We start from the raw sequence: 14,530 nt of genomic DNA on the forward strand, positions 1-14,530 counted from the left end.
AATTTCATGTAACGACTGCCAATTCGAAACACACCGCAAAGTAACCTTTAATTATTAATTTCATGTAACGACTGCCAATTCGAAACACACCGCAAAGTATCTATCAATAGGTTGATTTGGTCAGAATCACCCTAACCTTTTTTCACACAGATGACAGTCAATATAGCTATTTTAATTTTGCGCATTTGAACAGGAAGCCTCATGACGCAACCGATTGACAGCGTTAAACTAATGCGAAAGCGTTAATATTCCCAGCACAACAACCTTTCATAAGGTTCCGATTGCGAGACGACGCCAGAACACCCTCTAATTGAGGAGAGTGATCTCACTGTGTGGTCATGTCCTACGGCTCATTGTGCTTATTATAAAGCGTCTAGTGTGCCATTTAGGATCGATGTGGTAAATAGTATCATGAGCGCAAGGTATGACAGTAGCTTCATAAGCTTGGTCACAAACCATGCTTGAAAGAGTCAATACACATCGAGCAGCCGGACGCAAAATCCGTAGTACTTTACTTCATCAGACTTCAAACACACCCATATCCAAATTCCAACTGCTTGAGTCCGACTTCATGGACTGTGCGAAAAATATTTAAAAAAATATTTTTTTCCATTTAGACTTTACAATTGGGTCACACGTGGAACTGAATCAGTTTGCCCAATATTAATTATTATCCCATGATCTCAAGCTTTCGTTATATCCAGTGTAATGGATGACCTGAGCATAAAAGTATGCACTATTTCCACTTGCTAATAATCGATCGACTCGCCTCAGCCTTTAAGCTCCAGGGACCAAAATCGTATCGCGGGTTTGGTTTTTCACATTGTTGCCTTTTTGAATTATGCGACAGACCCAGACGATAATCGTCCATTACATTGACGCCTTCTTCATAGACGTCAGGGGTCGACGGTATTAAGAAATGCTCTTGTCGGTCCTGTAATAATATATCATTCTCGCATCGTTGCTTCTGCTGCGAACTGCTCGCTTCAAAATGCTGCTGAGTTCGCATCTTGTGCCGGGTGTTACCGTGCAATTTACCATGGTCAAAAGCCTCGTCAATGCCTCGGTTCTTAAGTTTGTCTTGCACATGGCTATGCTGCGGCCTGCTCATTAAATGCGAAGAAAGACCGCTCGTTGTTGCAGTCCTTAGCTCCTGCAGGCCCAGATAATCAAGAACAAGTTTTTCCTGAAGCGCGTACTCCTCCTCCGGGGTATCAGAAAAAGTGGAGTGCAAGACAGATTCTGCAGCCCCTTTCAGCATATCTGAGCAACCATCCGTTGTTTTGCTGATCTCCATCACAAAAACAGCTAAAACTGCATCCATAATGGCGACGTCCGAGTGGCACACTAGTCGCGCATGAGCTTGTGCCAGTCGTGAAAGGCTCTCTAATAGACGAATCGTTGTTCGCGCAGCACTCCGAGAGTCGGACGCGCGCTGTATCTGGTAATAGCGTTGGAGTATGAGCATTGCCCCACGACTAATTTGAGGATGATACTTTTCCTTGACATAACAAATGTATGCTTGCAATTTCGGAATGGTCCAAAGCTCTGAGTCGACTGGAAGCGACGCTGGCCCTTGGCTGTTAATTGAATTAAAAACAGACTCTTTCGCGTCACGTTCATCCCCTTCTTTACAAGTAATGTTCGTATCAACGGCCTGATTAAGTATAAACGAAGATACGGCGTGGTCCCAGCTTGGATTTGTGCGGTCCAGTAGCATGAGGATTAAATCAAATCTACTTAGCAGTGGACTAGCGATATTTGTATTCGCCGAGATGTCAGCAGTGGGGTCGTACCGGCCTTTTGGATTCGTAACAGCAAAGATTGTGGTACGCGCATTTAATTTACACACGAGTCCAGCCTTTGCCACGCTTAGCGTCTGCTGTTCCATTGCTTCGTGAATAGACGTTCGATCATTACTGCGAATACTACTAAACTCGTCGATACAGCACACTCCACGATCCGCAAGTACCAACGCACCTGCCTCCAACATCCACTCTCCGCCATCTTTGACAGCTGTGCAGGTCAGGCCAGCACTCGTTGTGCCAATTCCAGTTGTTAGCACAGAACGTGGACTCAGCTCCGCTGTAAACCGAAGAAATTGCGATTTTCCTGTGCCTGGATCTCCGATCAGTAGCATGTGTGGTTCACCTCGAGTCTTCATACCGGATTCATCGACATATGAAACTCCGCCGATGACCGTAAGGGCTATTGCCAATTTGATGAAAAATAATCCATGGACCTTGGGACAGATACTAGCAACAATTTCATTACGTCCACGAATAGGGTCGTGCTGGTGCTTTGCCCAAAATTGTACAAACTCAGCTCGCAACTCCTCTGTCACCATGACTTGTGCCGTCGAAGCATTTTTTATTTGAATGCTATTAGCATTGATAAAAGTTTCGAGGTTACATCGGACACCCTGGAAGCATGGTTTCCACGTCCGCATTAACGTCCCGACCACCACAACCTGATCGCCAGCCTTGACAGTGTCAACAACATCGTCTTCCAATACGACAGCTATTGAGCGTGGAATGGAACCTACACCTAACTTTGATGCTTGTTCTTGAATCTTGATGACTTGGTGGTCCGATACGACACTGCTGTCTGCTCCTCCTATTGGTAGAAATTGCGTTGACCTGCACGGCTTCTTCCCACCACAGCTCGTGCCCCCCATTGAGTCCGAGGGACAGAGTTTCTGTAGATCAATCAGGTCCCTCTACATGAGCAACATACGATTACCACTACCCTCGATCTACGTACCGGAATTTCTAACACATTGCCCTGTTCTGGATCCGATTTCACAAGGAATCGGTGTCCACATTGTGCATTGCAGCACTGGTACTCCTTCTCCATTTCTATCATTTTAATCTGCAGTATAAGCTCAGCCTTACGACTTCTCTCGACAAATATTCATTCCACGCACCATCCCCGTCCGCACGACTGTGCCCGCAATTTGTATCAATTGCTTGACATCGTTCGATCTAATCGCGCTTATGGCAGATTTACGCAGCGAAGGTATTGGTGGGAGATTCTCAATCCGGACTTTGAGCTTGCGTAGAGTAGTGGCCGGAATGGACGGCAGCCCGCCACTATCTGATGGCTTGCCGGCGTTGCAGCCGACCTCCTTCGCCAGCGCAGAGTGAAAAAGCGGTAGAAGCTGCTCTGGATGGCGAAAGAGCAACGTCCCTAACTGCACATTGAAGTCAAGCAAAAGCTGCGCGCACACGGGTTGGCTGTAGAATCTGTGGCTCTGCTCGACGGAATCGCTATGGGTAAATTGGGATGTTGGCACGCGTTTTAGACGGCGATGCAGCTGCTGAAGACTGATGAGGTAATTGCGCCGCAGAAACCGGGCAAACGCTGCTTCGTACTGGGGTGCAACACGATCAAATCGGGCACCCGTTGCTTCCTCTTCAATAACTTCCAGCATTTAATTAAAATACTGATGAAAGCCTTAAAAACAATCGTTTCCAAAAAAGTTGTGGCGGCAACTTCTAAGGTATTTAGTTGCTTAGTTTAAGGAAAGTTTGGCCAAAACTTAAATACTAACTGGAAGATGTAGGTTGTAATGGCACACATCGGTTGGAGAACTGTTATTTTGGTACATTTACTTTAATCCTTTTATCCTATTCTAAAATACTTAAAATCCCATTTATTATGGGTACAAATGTGGTCCGGCCGAAATCTATTTTAAATTAGCAAGGGTAATTTTTTTTAAGATTTAAATAATTAAATAAAGTGCAGTTTTCTTTTGATCTTAAAGCTTTAAGTGCCTTCCTATGGCTTGCGCATTGATCTGTAAGAGATAGAAGCCTTTTTAAGGTATAAACTCTTAAGCACTAATTGCCATTTGGTTCTACGAACCCCTGAATCCCTTGAACTAGGATTCATTAAGCTTTAATTGCTTGTACGACTCCTGAGTTGTTAAACCGATTAGTTCTATAGAGTACGAGACTTTCTGACTCGATAAGTTTCCTCTGACTTCAGGAGCGAGGTAGCTCCGCTATACTCGAATTAAACACCATGTCTGGCATAAATCCAATACAGGCTGGAAAATTTTGGGACGTGAATGTCCCGGCCTCATAGAGGCGTATTGTCTCTACTTCAAGACAGGGGAAATGCGAAGCGTTTATACCCTCACAAAGTGATACATGTGAGCAATTACACACGCTTGTAAATGGTGTAGCCGGTAACATTAAGGGAGAAGTTAGCCTTGCGGCAATCCCTTCGTTACATGCTCTTCTAGAGCTAGACGAAATGTCTACCGATGAGTGCGGCTGAGCTTTAAAGTCTGGCAACTTATCTGAGATGGTGGTCATTCGACCTACGATTGAGTTGAACTCATCGTCACTTCTGGACGAAGCTGTCCTAGATGACACAAATGCTGCACCAAGTGCGCGGAGTGGGTCATCGATCCTTAAAGATCCTGCGGATCCATATTTAATCCTTGATTAAGGAATTCCAAGATGTGATATTTAATAATCCGTCATATGCTCTACCTCCGGATAGAGGTGTCCGTCATGAAATTGACTTGGTTCTGGGAGTCAAATACTGTGTTGCACGACGGTGGCCTTTACCAAGGGAACAGTGTGACGTCATTGACGTTTAATTCGTGCTAAGCACGAGGCTGGAATGGTACGAATAAGCAAATCTTTCCATTCGACACCGACTTTTTGTGTCAAAAAGCAGAATGGTAAATGGCGCATTGTGCATGCTTATAATAAGCTTAATGCTGCCACTATACCAGCACAAACCTCCATTCCTCGAAAGGATTTTCTTCAGAACAATATGGTGGGATGTACAATGTACGGTGCACTTGACTTAGTCGATAGTTACTATCAACTGCTCATACGAGCTAGAGATATCCCGCTGACAGCAGTTAGTACCCCAAGTGGTATGCTAAGGGAGTGGTTAATTATGCCACAAGGGCTTTCCAACGCTCCAGCAACATTTAATCGTTTAGTAACGCAACTGTTTCGCCCTCATCGAGGATATGCACAGGCTTTTTAATAACATTTTTGCCCATAGTCGTGTGGAGCAGGGTCGGGCGGATATGAAAAACCATTTAGACCATTTACGAGCAGTGCTCGAGTGTATGCACAAATAAATTGTAGACCAATGCATCTGAAGGCATTTTTGGCACAGAAGAAATTCCTTTCTTAGGGTGCTTCATTGGGAAGCGAGGCCTAAGAGCGGGTCCCGCTAAGGAAAAATTCATATTAGATTGGCCGGTTCCTAACAATTAAAATGATTTGCATAAGTGGTTGGGTCTCACTAATTATTTACACAAATATAGCGAAAATTACGCTGATATGGCAAGGCCATTATCTAATCTTCTTTAAAAGGATACCGAATGGTGCTGGTCTAGCACTGAACACAATGCTTTTCAAGCAGTCAAGGATAGTCTTATTCATGCCCCGATCCTGACACTACCAAATCCAAATTGGCCTTTCAGTGTTGTCTGTGACGCATCGGATTTTGCCATTGGCAGTGCTCTGTTATAAACAGATGTTGGTGGGTGTGAACGTGTTATTGCGTTCGAGTCTAGACAACTTAAAGCTGCGGAAAAGAACAACGCAGTTCATGACAAAGATTTACTTACCTAAATTCCACGTCTAGTGGTGGGAAGCGTCAGGTGACGCAAGTGGACCCTGAGATTGGCACTCAAAAACGTCAACGACGCACGGGCAATCTTGCCGAACAGGTACCTCGAACTCCAAAGAGTTTTTAGAAGAGGGGTACCCTAGCCACTTCACTAGATACTGGTATTGGCCTGTCGCTTTTGAAGCTTCTCCACATGAAACTAAAGGCTCCCTCGCGCATTAAGCAGCGCGGAGGGGGCCGCAATTTCGGCGGAAGCATTTGATGCTTTAAGGCACGAGTTGCAACTTCCTCGTGAGGTCCTTGCTCAGATTGAGAGCTCTTTTGAGGCGGTTCGGGACCGTCTTTCGACGCTGGAGCGCCAGCAGCCTCGTTTAGAGGGTCAGTTGGATATCCTGGTGGGGATACAAAAAATCTGCGGCACGACCGCCTGTCTCGGTGCAAGCGCCTTCAAGTCCACGTGGGAAGGGCCCCGATATTGGCATAAGCAAGCCAACGTAAAGCACTGGGTGTGTACACAGCTTGGTAGGAAGGTTTAGCGTATAAGCTAGGCTCTTTTTGGCCACGCCCGTAAATGGTCCAATAAAGCGCGGGCGCAATTTGGTCTTGAAGACCGCGGAAACCAAGTTGGTGAATAGATTTTTAGCGTTTAATAAAACTCGGTCTCCGACCATATAAGAATTAATACAGCTTCTGCCTTTGGCATCTAATTGTACTTTTGTTTGTCTTGGCTATGGCCATCGTATCCCTTACATGTCTTAAGACACTAAATCGCGTTGCGAGAAACTCGCTTATTTGTTTCTGAACGGTAACAGGGCTGATATCAGCAAGCCTATCGGCTAATTCTCCCCCACCAAGCCCTGAACCACGCAGTGGTATTGTTAATGGAACTTGTGCGTGGGTAAGACCGTTGACATAGAACGGAGTATAGCCTGTAGAGGCATTTACATCGTTAATTAACGCAAACTCCACCACTGGGAGCATTGAGCTTTAGCGCTTTGGTGTCTGAGCACACACACTGCGTAAAACGTCTTCTATGATGCGACTGACACGTTCAGTTTGACCATCGGTCTGCGGATGTCCGCAGTGGACATCCAAACTGGCGTCAAGCACTCGGAAAATTGATTTTAAGTAATAATCCGTAAAACGGGGGTCCCGATCAGAAACAGTTGCCACTGGCAAACCGTGTTGTCGAAACACGCGATCAATAAACAACCTTGCTTTAACTTCACAAAAATGGAATCCGGTACGGCCGCTACGTGAGCCATTTTGCTTAATCGGTCAACAAAGACCACTATGCCGGAGTCATCGGCTGATTCTTTCGGTAGACCAAAACAAAATCCATACCAATGGACTCGCGACAACCTATGGGTACGGGAAGGCTCGCCAGTGGCGCAACAGCATGCGCCGAGGGTTTAATCCCGTTGACAAGTTTCGCATGTGCGAACATACGTGCTGACCCATTTATAAAATTTGGGCCACTAATAAATCTGGCTTACAGAGCCGTAGGTCTTTTCTCTCCGAGATGACCACCTAAGACAGTATCGTGTGCCTCATAAAGGATTCGGTACTTCAAATCCTTATCATGAGGAGCAACGACACGCGGAGGGTCCGCAGTGTATCGAGAAATCGATGTAACCTTGCACGCAAACGCAATCGCGCCGGCAATTTTATACCTGAATTAGAGTTCGTGAGAGTTTGTAGCAGAACTACCCACTATTCATCCTTGGCGTAAGCCGAACGGAAAATTCAGGAATAGGCGACATGATAGTCGATAAATGAGAAAGCTCATCATCCGGCTTGGGTGATAACGCATCGGCCAAAGCATTCTGCTTACTAGGCATATACTTCACCTCGAAGTTGTATTTCGCGGGAAATGATAGCCATCGGGCCATTCTATGTGAGAGATGGGGCGACTTAGTCGCCGTGCGTAATGACGCGTGATCTGTATATACCACATACGGCATAGAGCCGGGCAGATGAGCTCTGAATTTGACAAAAGCATACTTGATTGCAAGTAAATCTTTGCCATGAACTGCGTCGTTCTTTTCCGCAGATTTAAGCTGTCTAGACTCGAACTCAGTCGCCGTGCGTAATGACACGTGATCTGTACAAACACATACGGCACAGAGCCGAGCAGATAAAGTCTGACTTTGACAAGATCATACTTCATAGCGGATCTATAGCCTCAGTGCGGCTTCGATACATGGTTGTACGGACAACCGAAGCTTTAAAATATCGGCTAGACCTTCCTTCGTTTTGTGGCACAATGCCGAACGTAACTGGCCTTGGACCTATAGCTTAGCGAAATCAAAGCGAAGCTTCCGTATCAAACGAACATCAGCCATATCTGCAAACTCTCTGATATTCCAATATTACAACGGCGCCGGGCCCGGTGGACCCAGTTCTCAAATTAGACTTCGTTTTCACTCCTTGTTTCGATTGGAAACAAAACAATCGGAATTTTCTTCATGGAGGTCACCGAAGCCTCACGGGCTTGATAACGTAAACTCGTCAGATACTGACTTCGCATCACAACCTTTGGCGTAAGGAATCGCTCATGAAAAGCGTCGTGAGCAGCGATCTCCACCGGCGTTCTCGCTACGTCTCCGGAAATCCAGATGGCCAAGCTATGACCCGCTCTCTCTTTAAGACGCTTGTCCGCTGTGACCCACGCTTGATTGTAATGAGACAAAGGAAATAAAACACAACCGAACGGATAGCTGTTAGGTTTTAACCTCAAAGAGGAAAAAAAATTAAGCGAAGGCACTAGTTGCCACTTTGTTATACGAACCCCTAAATCCCTTGAACTAGAATTCGACTTTATTAGCTTGTACGACTCCCTGAGTTGTTAAACCCATTAGTTCTATAGAACTAAGAGACTCTATGAGTCTTAAAGTCTTCCTTTGAATTTAGGAGCGAGGTAGCTCCGCTACAAAATAGAGCTAATGTCGTATTGCATCAATATTACCCTATTTGAAAACATTGGAACTATTCGACTGGAAATTTAATAAAATAATAATATTGTAATTCGTAATTTATTTCCTTTACTATCCCTCATATAGGAAATAATACCTTCGTAACGGGGCACTTCGTTACGTACTATTATGTCTTTCCCTGTAATTTTGTATTATTGGTTACAATAAAAATACCGATTATATGTACATTAATTGATTTTGACCAATCAACATGGAGACTAACAAGTATGTGCGCGTGGGCTGTGAGGCCGCAAAGCTGACAGCTGCACGTATCAGTGCAGCTGTTGGTAATACAATGTTTGAGTAGACGCATTAGCGTCTACTGCGGGGAATACGTCACTTCCAACTCTCATTGCAGGTGACTGGAACATGTCATCTGTCGATACCATTCCAGGTGACGGTGACAATCACCTGCTACACCAGTTTTAGGTGACTGGTCCAAGTCACAGTCCTCGCTCGACTCAGTGGCTACTGTCAAGGCCGCCGGATCACCCGGGGCCGAGTTCGTTAAATCTTGGGGTTCTAACGTGACAGTCCGAGAGGTAATGGCGAGGTTAGTCGACTCGTGGGACATCTTTAGCTGAAAGCCATCATCAGATGACTCCGTCGCGATGACCACTCTAGTGACTTTAGCATGCGTCACCTGGAACTATGGATCAATGAAGGCACTTATACACTTGATCTGATAGCGCCTCCGAAGTTAAATTTGGAGATAATTCAATTCCAACGACAAAACCGAAACGATTTCTGCGTGATCTGCGTAGTGGCAAAGTCAAGCAGATCTGCATACTTGTCACAGATACTTGTCACAGATACTCGTCACAGATGACACAGATGACAAGTACGCGGCCGATATTCGGTTGGCAATAGTATTTCCAGAGAATGAACGGATTCTCAGTAGCTCATCGATAAACGAAAAGGTCCTTGATGCGAAGACTCGGATTGAGCGCTTTACGTCCCAATTCTGAGAGTCTTTAAAGACAAACTCTCTATATACGGATTTTATGCAATTTAAGGATGTCTTTTCTGAATCAGTACGTTGCGATTTTTCTTAGGATAAAGGCACTCGACACAAAGTCGACCTGGTTCCAGGTTTGAATACTGTGTCATGAAGCAGTGGCCATTGCCTCGTGAAGAAGTATTTGTGATTGACAAGTCATTGCCGATCGCTTAGCAGCAAGCCATGTGAGAGAGTCAACTTCCCTACATAGCTCGCCGACCTTCTGTGTGCGTAAAGCAACAGAAAAGCGGCTAATTGTATATAAGTTCAATAAATTGGGCGCTGCAACGGTACCGGCTCAAACGCCGATACCACGAAAAGACGCAATCATTGATGGTATGTTAAAAAGTACTATCTTTTCGTCAATGGATCTGATGGATTATTTTTATAAGATCCTTTTGCATGAACAGAATATCGCGTTCACAGCAGTAAGCACCCAAGCGGAATGCTATGTGAGTGGCTGGTTTTGCAACAGGGACTTAGTAATGCCCCTCCGGCTTTAAACATGTGTGTAATCAATCTGTTAAGATCGCACCGAGTTATACTTATGACGTCTTCATTCATAGCAGAGCCATGAACGGAAAATTCGGATGTTGAAGTACAACGTAGCACGTCCGAAACGTTCTTACACTTATGCGTAAGCATAAGCTGGATGCAAATCTCAAGAAGTTTATATTCGCTGCTAGCGAAATACCACTTCTTGGGTGCATCGTGGGTAAACACGGTGTACGCCCGGATCCAGAAAAGATCAAGACGATCACCGATTGGCCTGCGCCAGTTGATGTAAAGGGACCTAGAAAGTTTCTCGGTTTCGCAGCGTTCCTGCACAATTACTCACGCGATTATGCCGAAATGACAGTACATGTTTCTTCTTTGTTAAAAAAGGTCTAGTTGTCATGGAACGCTGATTGTACGCGCTCCTTCAAGGGTATCAAGCGAAGCGTGATGCAATCATGAATCCTGGCGATTGCTGACTAAAACTGACCATTTCGTGTGGTTTGTGACGCCAGCGATTTGGCAATCGGCTGTGCATTGATGCAATATGACACAGACGGCGCAGAGCGCATCTTCTGCTATCAATCGCGTCATCTTCAACTAGCTGAAATCAATTATCCAGTGCATGACGTTATTTGCCATGAAATAAGCACAGGCTAAATTTAGGGTCTATATCTCGGGAGATAGACCGTTCATTGTATACACGGACCGTGCGTATTTACGCACGGCCGTAAACAGTTTACACCTCTCGCAAAGAATAGCGAGATGATTTTTTTTCTTCGCGGAGTATAACTTTCCGTGGAGTATAAACCAGGATGATTAAACGTCGTCGCTGATGCCCTTTCGCGCCGGCCCGATTTTGAGCCGGCTGCGCAAATCAACAGTGAGTATAAGGCCACTGTTGCAACAATAAGTGATCCGTCGTCAACATTACTCGACGACGTTAAAAGATTTACCCGACGACGTTCGAAGATTTTATTAAGAAGAAAAGACCCTTAAATGGCTGATGGATTCCTTAGAAATCCATCCCAACAATCCTTAAAAGAATTGTCAAAATTGTATTGGTCCTCAACAGATCGATACACCACACGCAATGGGTTAATGTTTTACACAGCCAATGCTGGCGACACACTTCGTATCGTCATCCCCACCCATAAAAGTTTGCGTTTACGCATCAGGTATGAGTGTCACGATGCATCAATAAGTGGTCATCTTGGACGAAAAACGACCTATCTCACAATACGTCGCGATTTCTACTGGCCACGCCAGTATGAGTTCGTCCACAAGTACATACGTGCTTGCGATGTTTGTCAACGGGTGAAGTCCAGTGCTTCATCCCGTGATACGTTACACGTTACAACATCTGTCTGTTTCAGCAGAGTGTTTGCAGTCCGTATATATGGACTCCGTCTTCGGATCCCCCGACGACGATCACAAAAAATATCATTCCTGTTTTTGCAGCAAAATGATACATCTAGCTGCACTTCTGTGGGTTACCACGTTAACAGGTCTCAGATCCAGACCCTAGATTTCCGGCGGAATTATGGCAAACTGTGTTCAAATCACTTGAAACACAATTGAACACGTCAACTTCCGATCATCCAAATAGATGGTCAGACGGAGCGGGCAAACCGTATTCTCGAAGAGACACTTCGCGGATATGTCCACTCTTATACGAGTCAGAGCGAGCTCTTGCCAGAGGTAGAATTTGCCATCAACAACTCAGAGCATGCTTTTACAAAGCATACACCGTTTTTCGTGAGCGCCATCCACATATTTCCACCTTGTTTGAGAGTGACTTATTCAAGGGGAGGGACATAAGCACTAAGATTAATGCGAAGGATACCAATGTTGATTTAATTAACATTGAAGTCGACTCACTCAGCAACAACAATAAAGCTATTACTGACTTTGAAAATAATGCTTAATAACTCAGCTTCGAAAACAATATTATTAATAGATCTCATCAATGAAGTGATTAATATCTCTGCAGTGTGAGCCGGTTGCACTGAAAACAAAAACAAAACCAAGTCTGCAGGTGAATTCGTTGGCCAGAGAAGCAGTGGCTTGTTTCGCACAGGAGTCCATCGCTGATGCTGAGGACCGACAGAGACGGAACTCTGACAAAAATTGAAGAATTGAAGAGCAAGCATACTTTCATTTAATGTCAAAGATCTAGTCCTAATGTTGACATTAAACCTACCAAAACACGTAGTGGCGAATGTAGGCAGTAATAAATTACTGCCCAGGTATATCGGCCCGTTCCGTGTACGACATTACCAAGGCAATGCGCACACGATCGAGCTGCCTCGTAGTATGCCTACGCATCCTCTGAACCCAACGTTTTATGTGGGCATCTCCGCCCGTACCATCAGTACGAGGCTTCTTCGGATTTCAAATTACACCGGAACGGTCTAGAGCATCCGCCAAAGCCTGATGGGTTCCGAGCCAAAGCCTAATTGTCTCGGAATGAAGTCTGATTCTCTTGAACCTGACGATCCACTCTTTCCTCCAAGGAAGGGATCTACTGACGAGATGTCAACAGCTCATTTTGAAGGGACTGATGTGTCCTTTCGTTCGCCAGTTGATCAGTCGCAACCTCCGCACAATTCTCGACTGGTCACGAAAAACATTATCAACCCTCACCACTAACTCGCCGCGACGGGATCACTCGTGAACAATATCATCTCTCAAATACTTAAGGGTGTGATCCAAATCAAGATGTTCATTTGGGTTCATCAAACAAGGCAAACCCGATGTTTTAATCCCCCTCCTCATCTCTTGACGGATTCGAGTGGTGAGAAGCGATTTCTTGCTGAAAGCTTCTCGAACCACCGTGAGGTTAAGGTGTACGAACGAGTTATCTCATTCGTTGGCGAGGGTATCCACCCTCGCATGATTGTTGGGAATCTCGTATCCAACTGATGTTGGACGAGACCCGTCGTCCTCGGTAGAAGGTCCATCGGAAAATGAGCACTTCCCGCGTTCGTAAAAGATTGGAGGTTCTCAATCCCTTGACGTATCTCGTAAGAGATGAGAGTCCTCCACTGAGGATCTTTGATGGAATATGCTTCCTTAGAGGCATGGCCTGACCCTTAAAACAGCATGGACATGAGTCCCCCCACCGAGAGGCAAGGAATTCCTGCGTCTTTAGGCAATGACCCTCAAAACAGCATGGGCATGAGTCCCCCCACCGAGAGGCAAAAACTCCCTGCGTCTTTAGGCAATGACCCTCAAAACAGCATGGGCATGAGTCCGACCACGAGAGGCAAGCGATCTTTCTCTCTCTAGACAAACGTTGCAACTTGTAGCGTGCACCAACTACGGTCCGTTTCTTGAACCGCTCACGGAAAGCATTTAGCTTGTCAAGCCAGACCTCACGGCCTATGGTTGTACATTTTGTACAAAGGCTGTCAGAGCGTAAAACAATGGTTTGACATCCTTTGTCCGTTTGCAAGTGTACCACCGATGCCGGTAAACGACCTCGATGAAGAATTCCGTCTTATCATCATCAGGCTTGTGAAGCCTCGATGAGCCGAATTGCGGAATGTGATATCGATCGCTGGTCATACCAGACCAACTTATTAGGCTATCCTTGAAGGGCAACCAGGGCCACGTTTCAGGAGCGAACCGCAACGTATCGCGGTCCCACTCCTACTGGTTCATGTTAACGTTAGCGTTAACTTTGCCCTTGGAGCGATCCCTAAAATCAATCTCTTCGTGGTGATTGGAACTAGCACCACCATTAGCACTCTTCCCTTCGCGACCACTTTGTTTACTAAGACATTTCATGTCTTACTTTCTTCTTTGGAGCTTATATACAAGGGTACCTAGGAACCTTAAACCGCAAGATTCCGGCGACTTATTCCCACAGCAATTATTTGGAAAGTATCCTCCCCAACTGTATTTAGTTGTAGTTGCGCTACCACAGCGAGATCCTCTACGATTGACTCTCCAGTCGATCTAGGATTTTCGCACTGCCTCTTACAGACAGGTGTTCTTAGCATTCTTGGATGTTGCTTTTCAAGCAAGCACCCTTGCTTCGTACCACTCAACTGATTCAGAAATGTGCTGGGTATTCACACTGAGGTCTTGTGCAGTCATGCTAACGACCGAACCACAAGTGAGGCCATCGCACTCACTTGCAGGACATCCACACACTTAAGTACGATTCAAGACGTTCACCAGATGGCCCTCTGATTATCTCGAAGCAGACATCGTCACGGCTTGATGCTGCCATTTTTTGTATGACTCGTATCTTTTGAGCCACGGTAGTCCAAGGAAGACATCAAATTTGTCGTCCAAATTCAGTGCGATGAAATTATCATCATCGTACTGTTAACCCTTTGACGTGCATTGAATACCAAGTACACGTTACTTTACCGCTACACATGCGCTTGTTGCAAGGCGCACTGTCATCCTCGGTTAGAGGGATATCGCGCTCAATAAATTT

The 14,530-nt window shown here is 45.4% G+C and overlaps 1 protein-coding gene across 1 annotated transcript; it reads right to left on the reverse strand.

Moving 5' to 3' along the window:
* Positions 1-736: 736 nt before the first annotated feature.
* CCR75_000394 (uncharacterized protein) lies at positions 737-3,455 on the reverse strand (the record flags this gene model as incomplete). Its single annotated transcript, XM_067958502.1, has 3 exons — positions 2,927-3,455; positions 2,764-2,871; positions 737-2,719 (listed from the first exon to the last, which is right to left on the reverse strand). Exons 1-3 carry the CDS (start codon positions 3,431-3,433, stop codon positions 737-739), a joined length of 2,598 nt encoding a protein of 865 aa, XP_067817145.1. The 5' UTR covers positions 3,434-3,455.
* Between the last annotated feature and the right edge of the window lie 11,075 nt (positions 3,456-14,530).

This window comes from Bremia lactucae, linkage group LG13, assembly GCF_004359215.1.
Source record: "Bremia lactucae strain SF5 linkage group LG13, whole genome shotgun sequence".
In the NCBI taxonomy this organism is placed as follows: Eukaryota; Oomycota; class Peronosporomycetes; order Peronosporales; family Peronosporaceae; genus Bremia; species Bremia lactucae.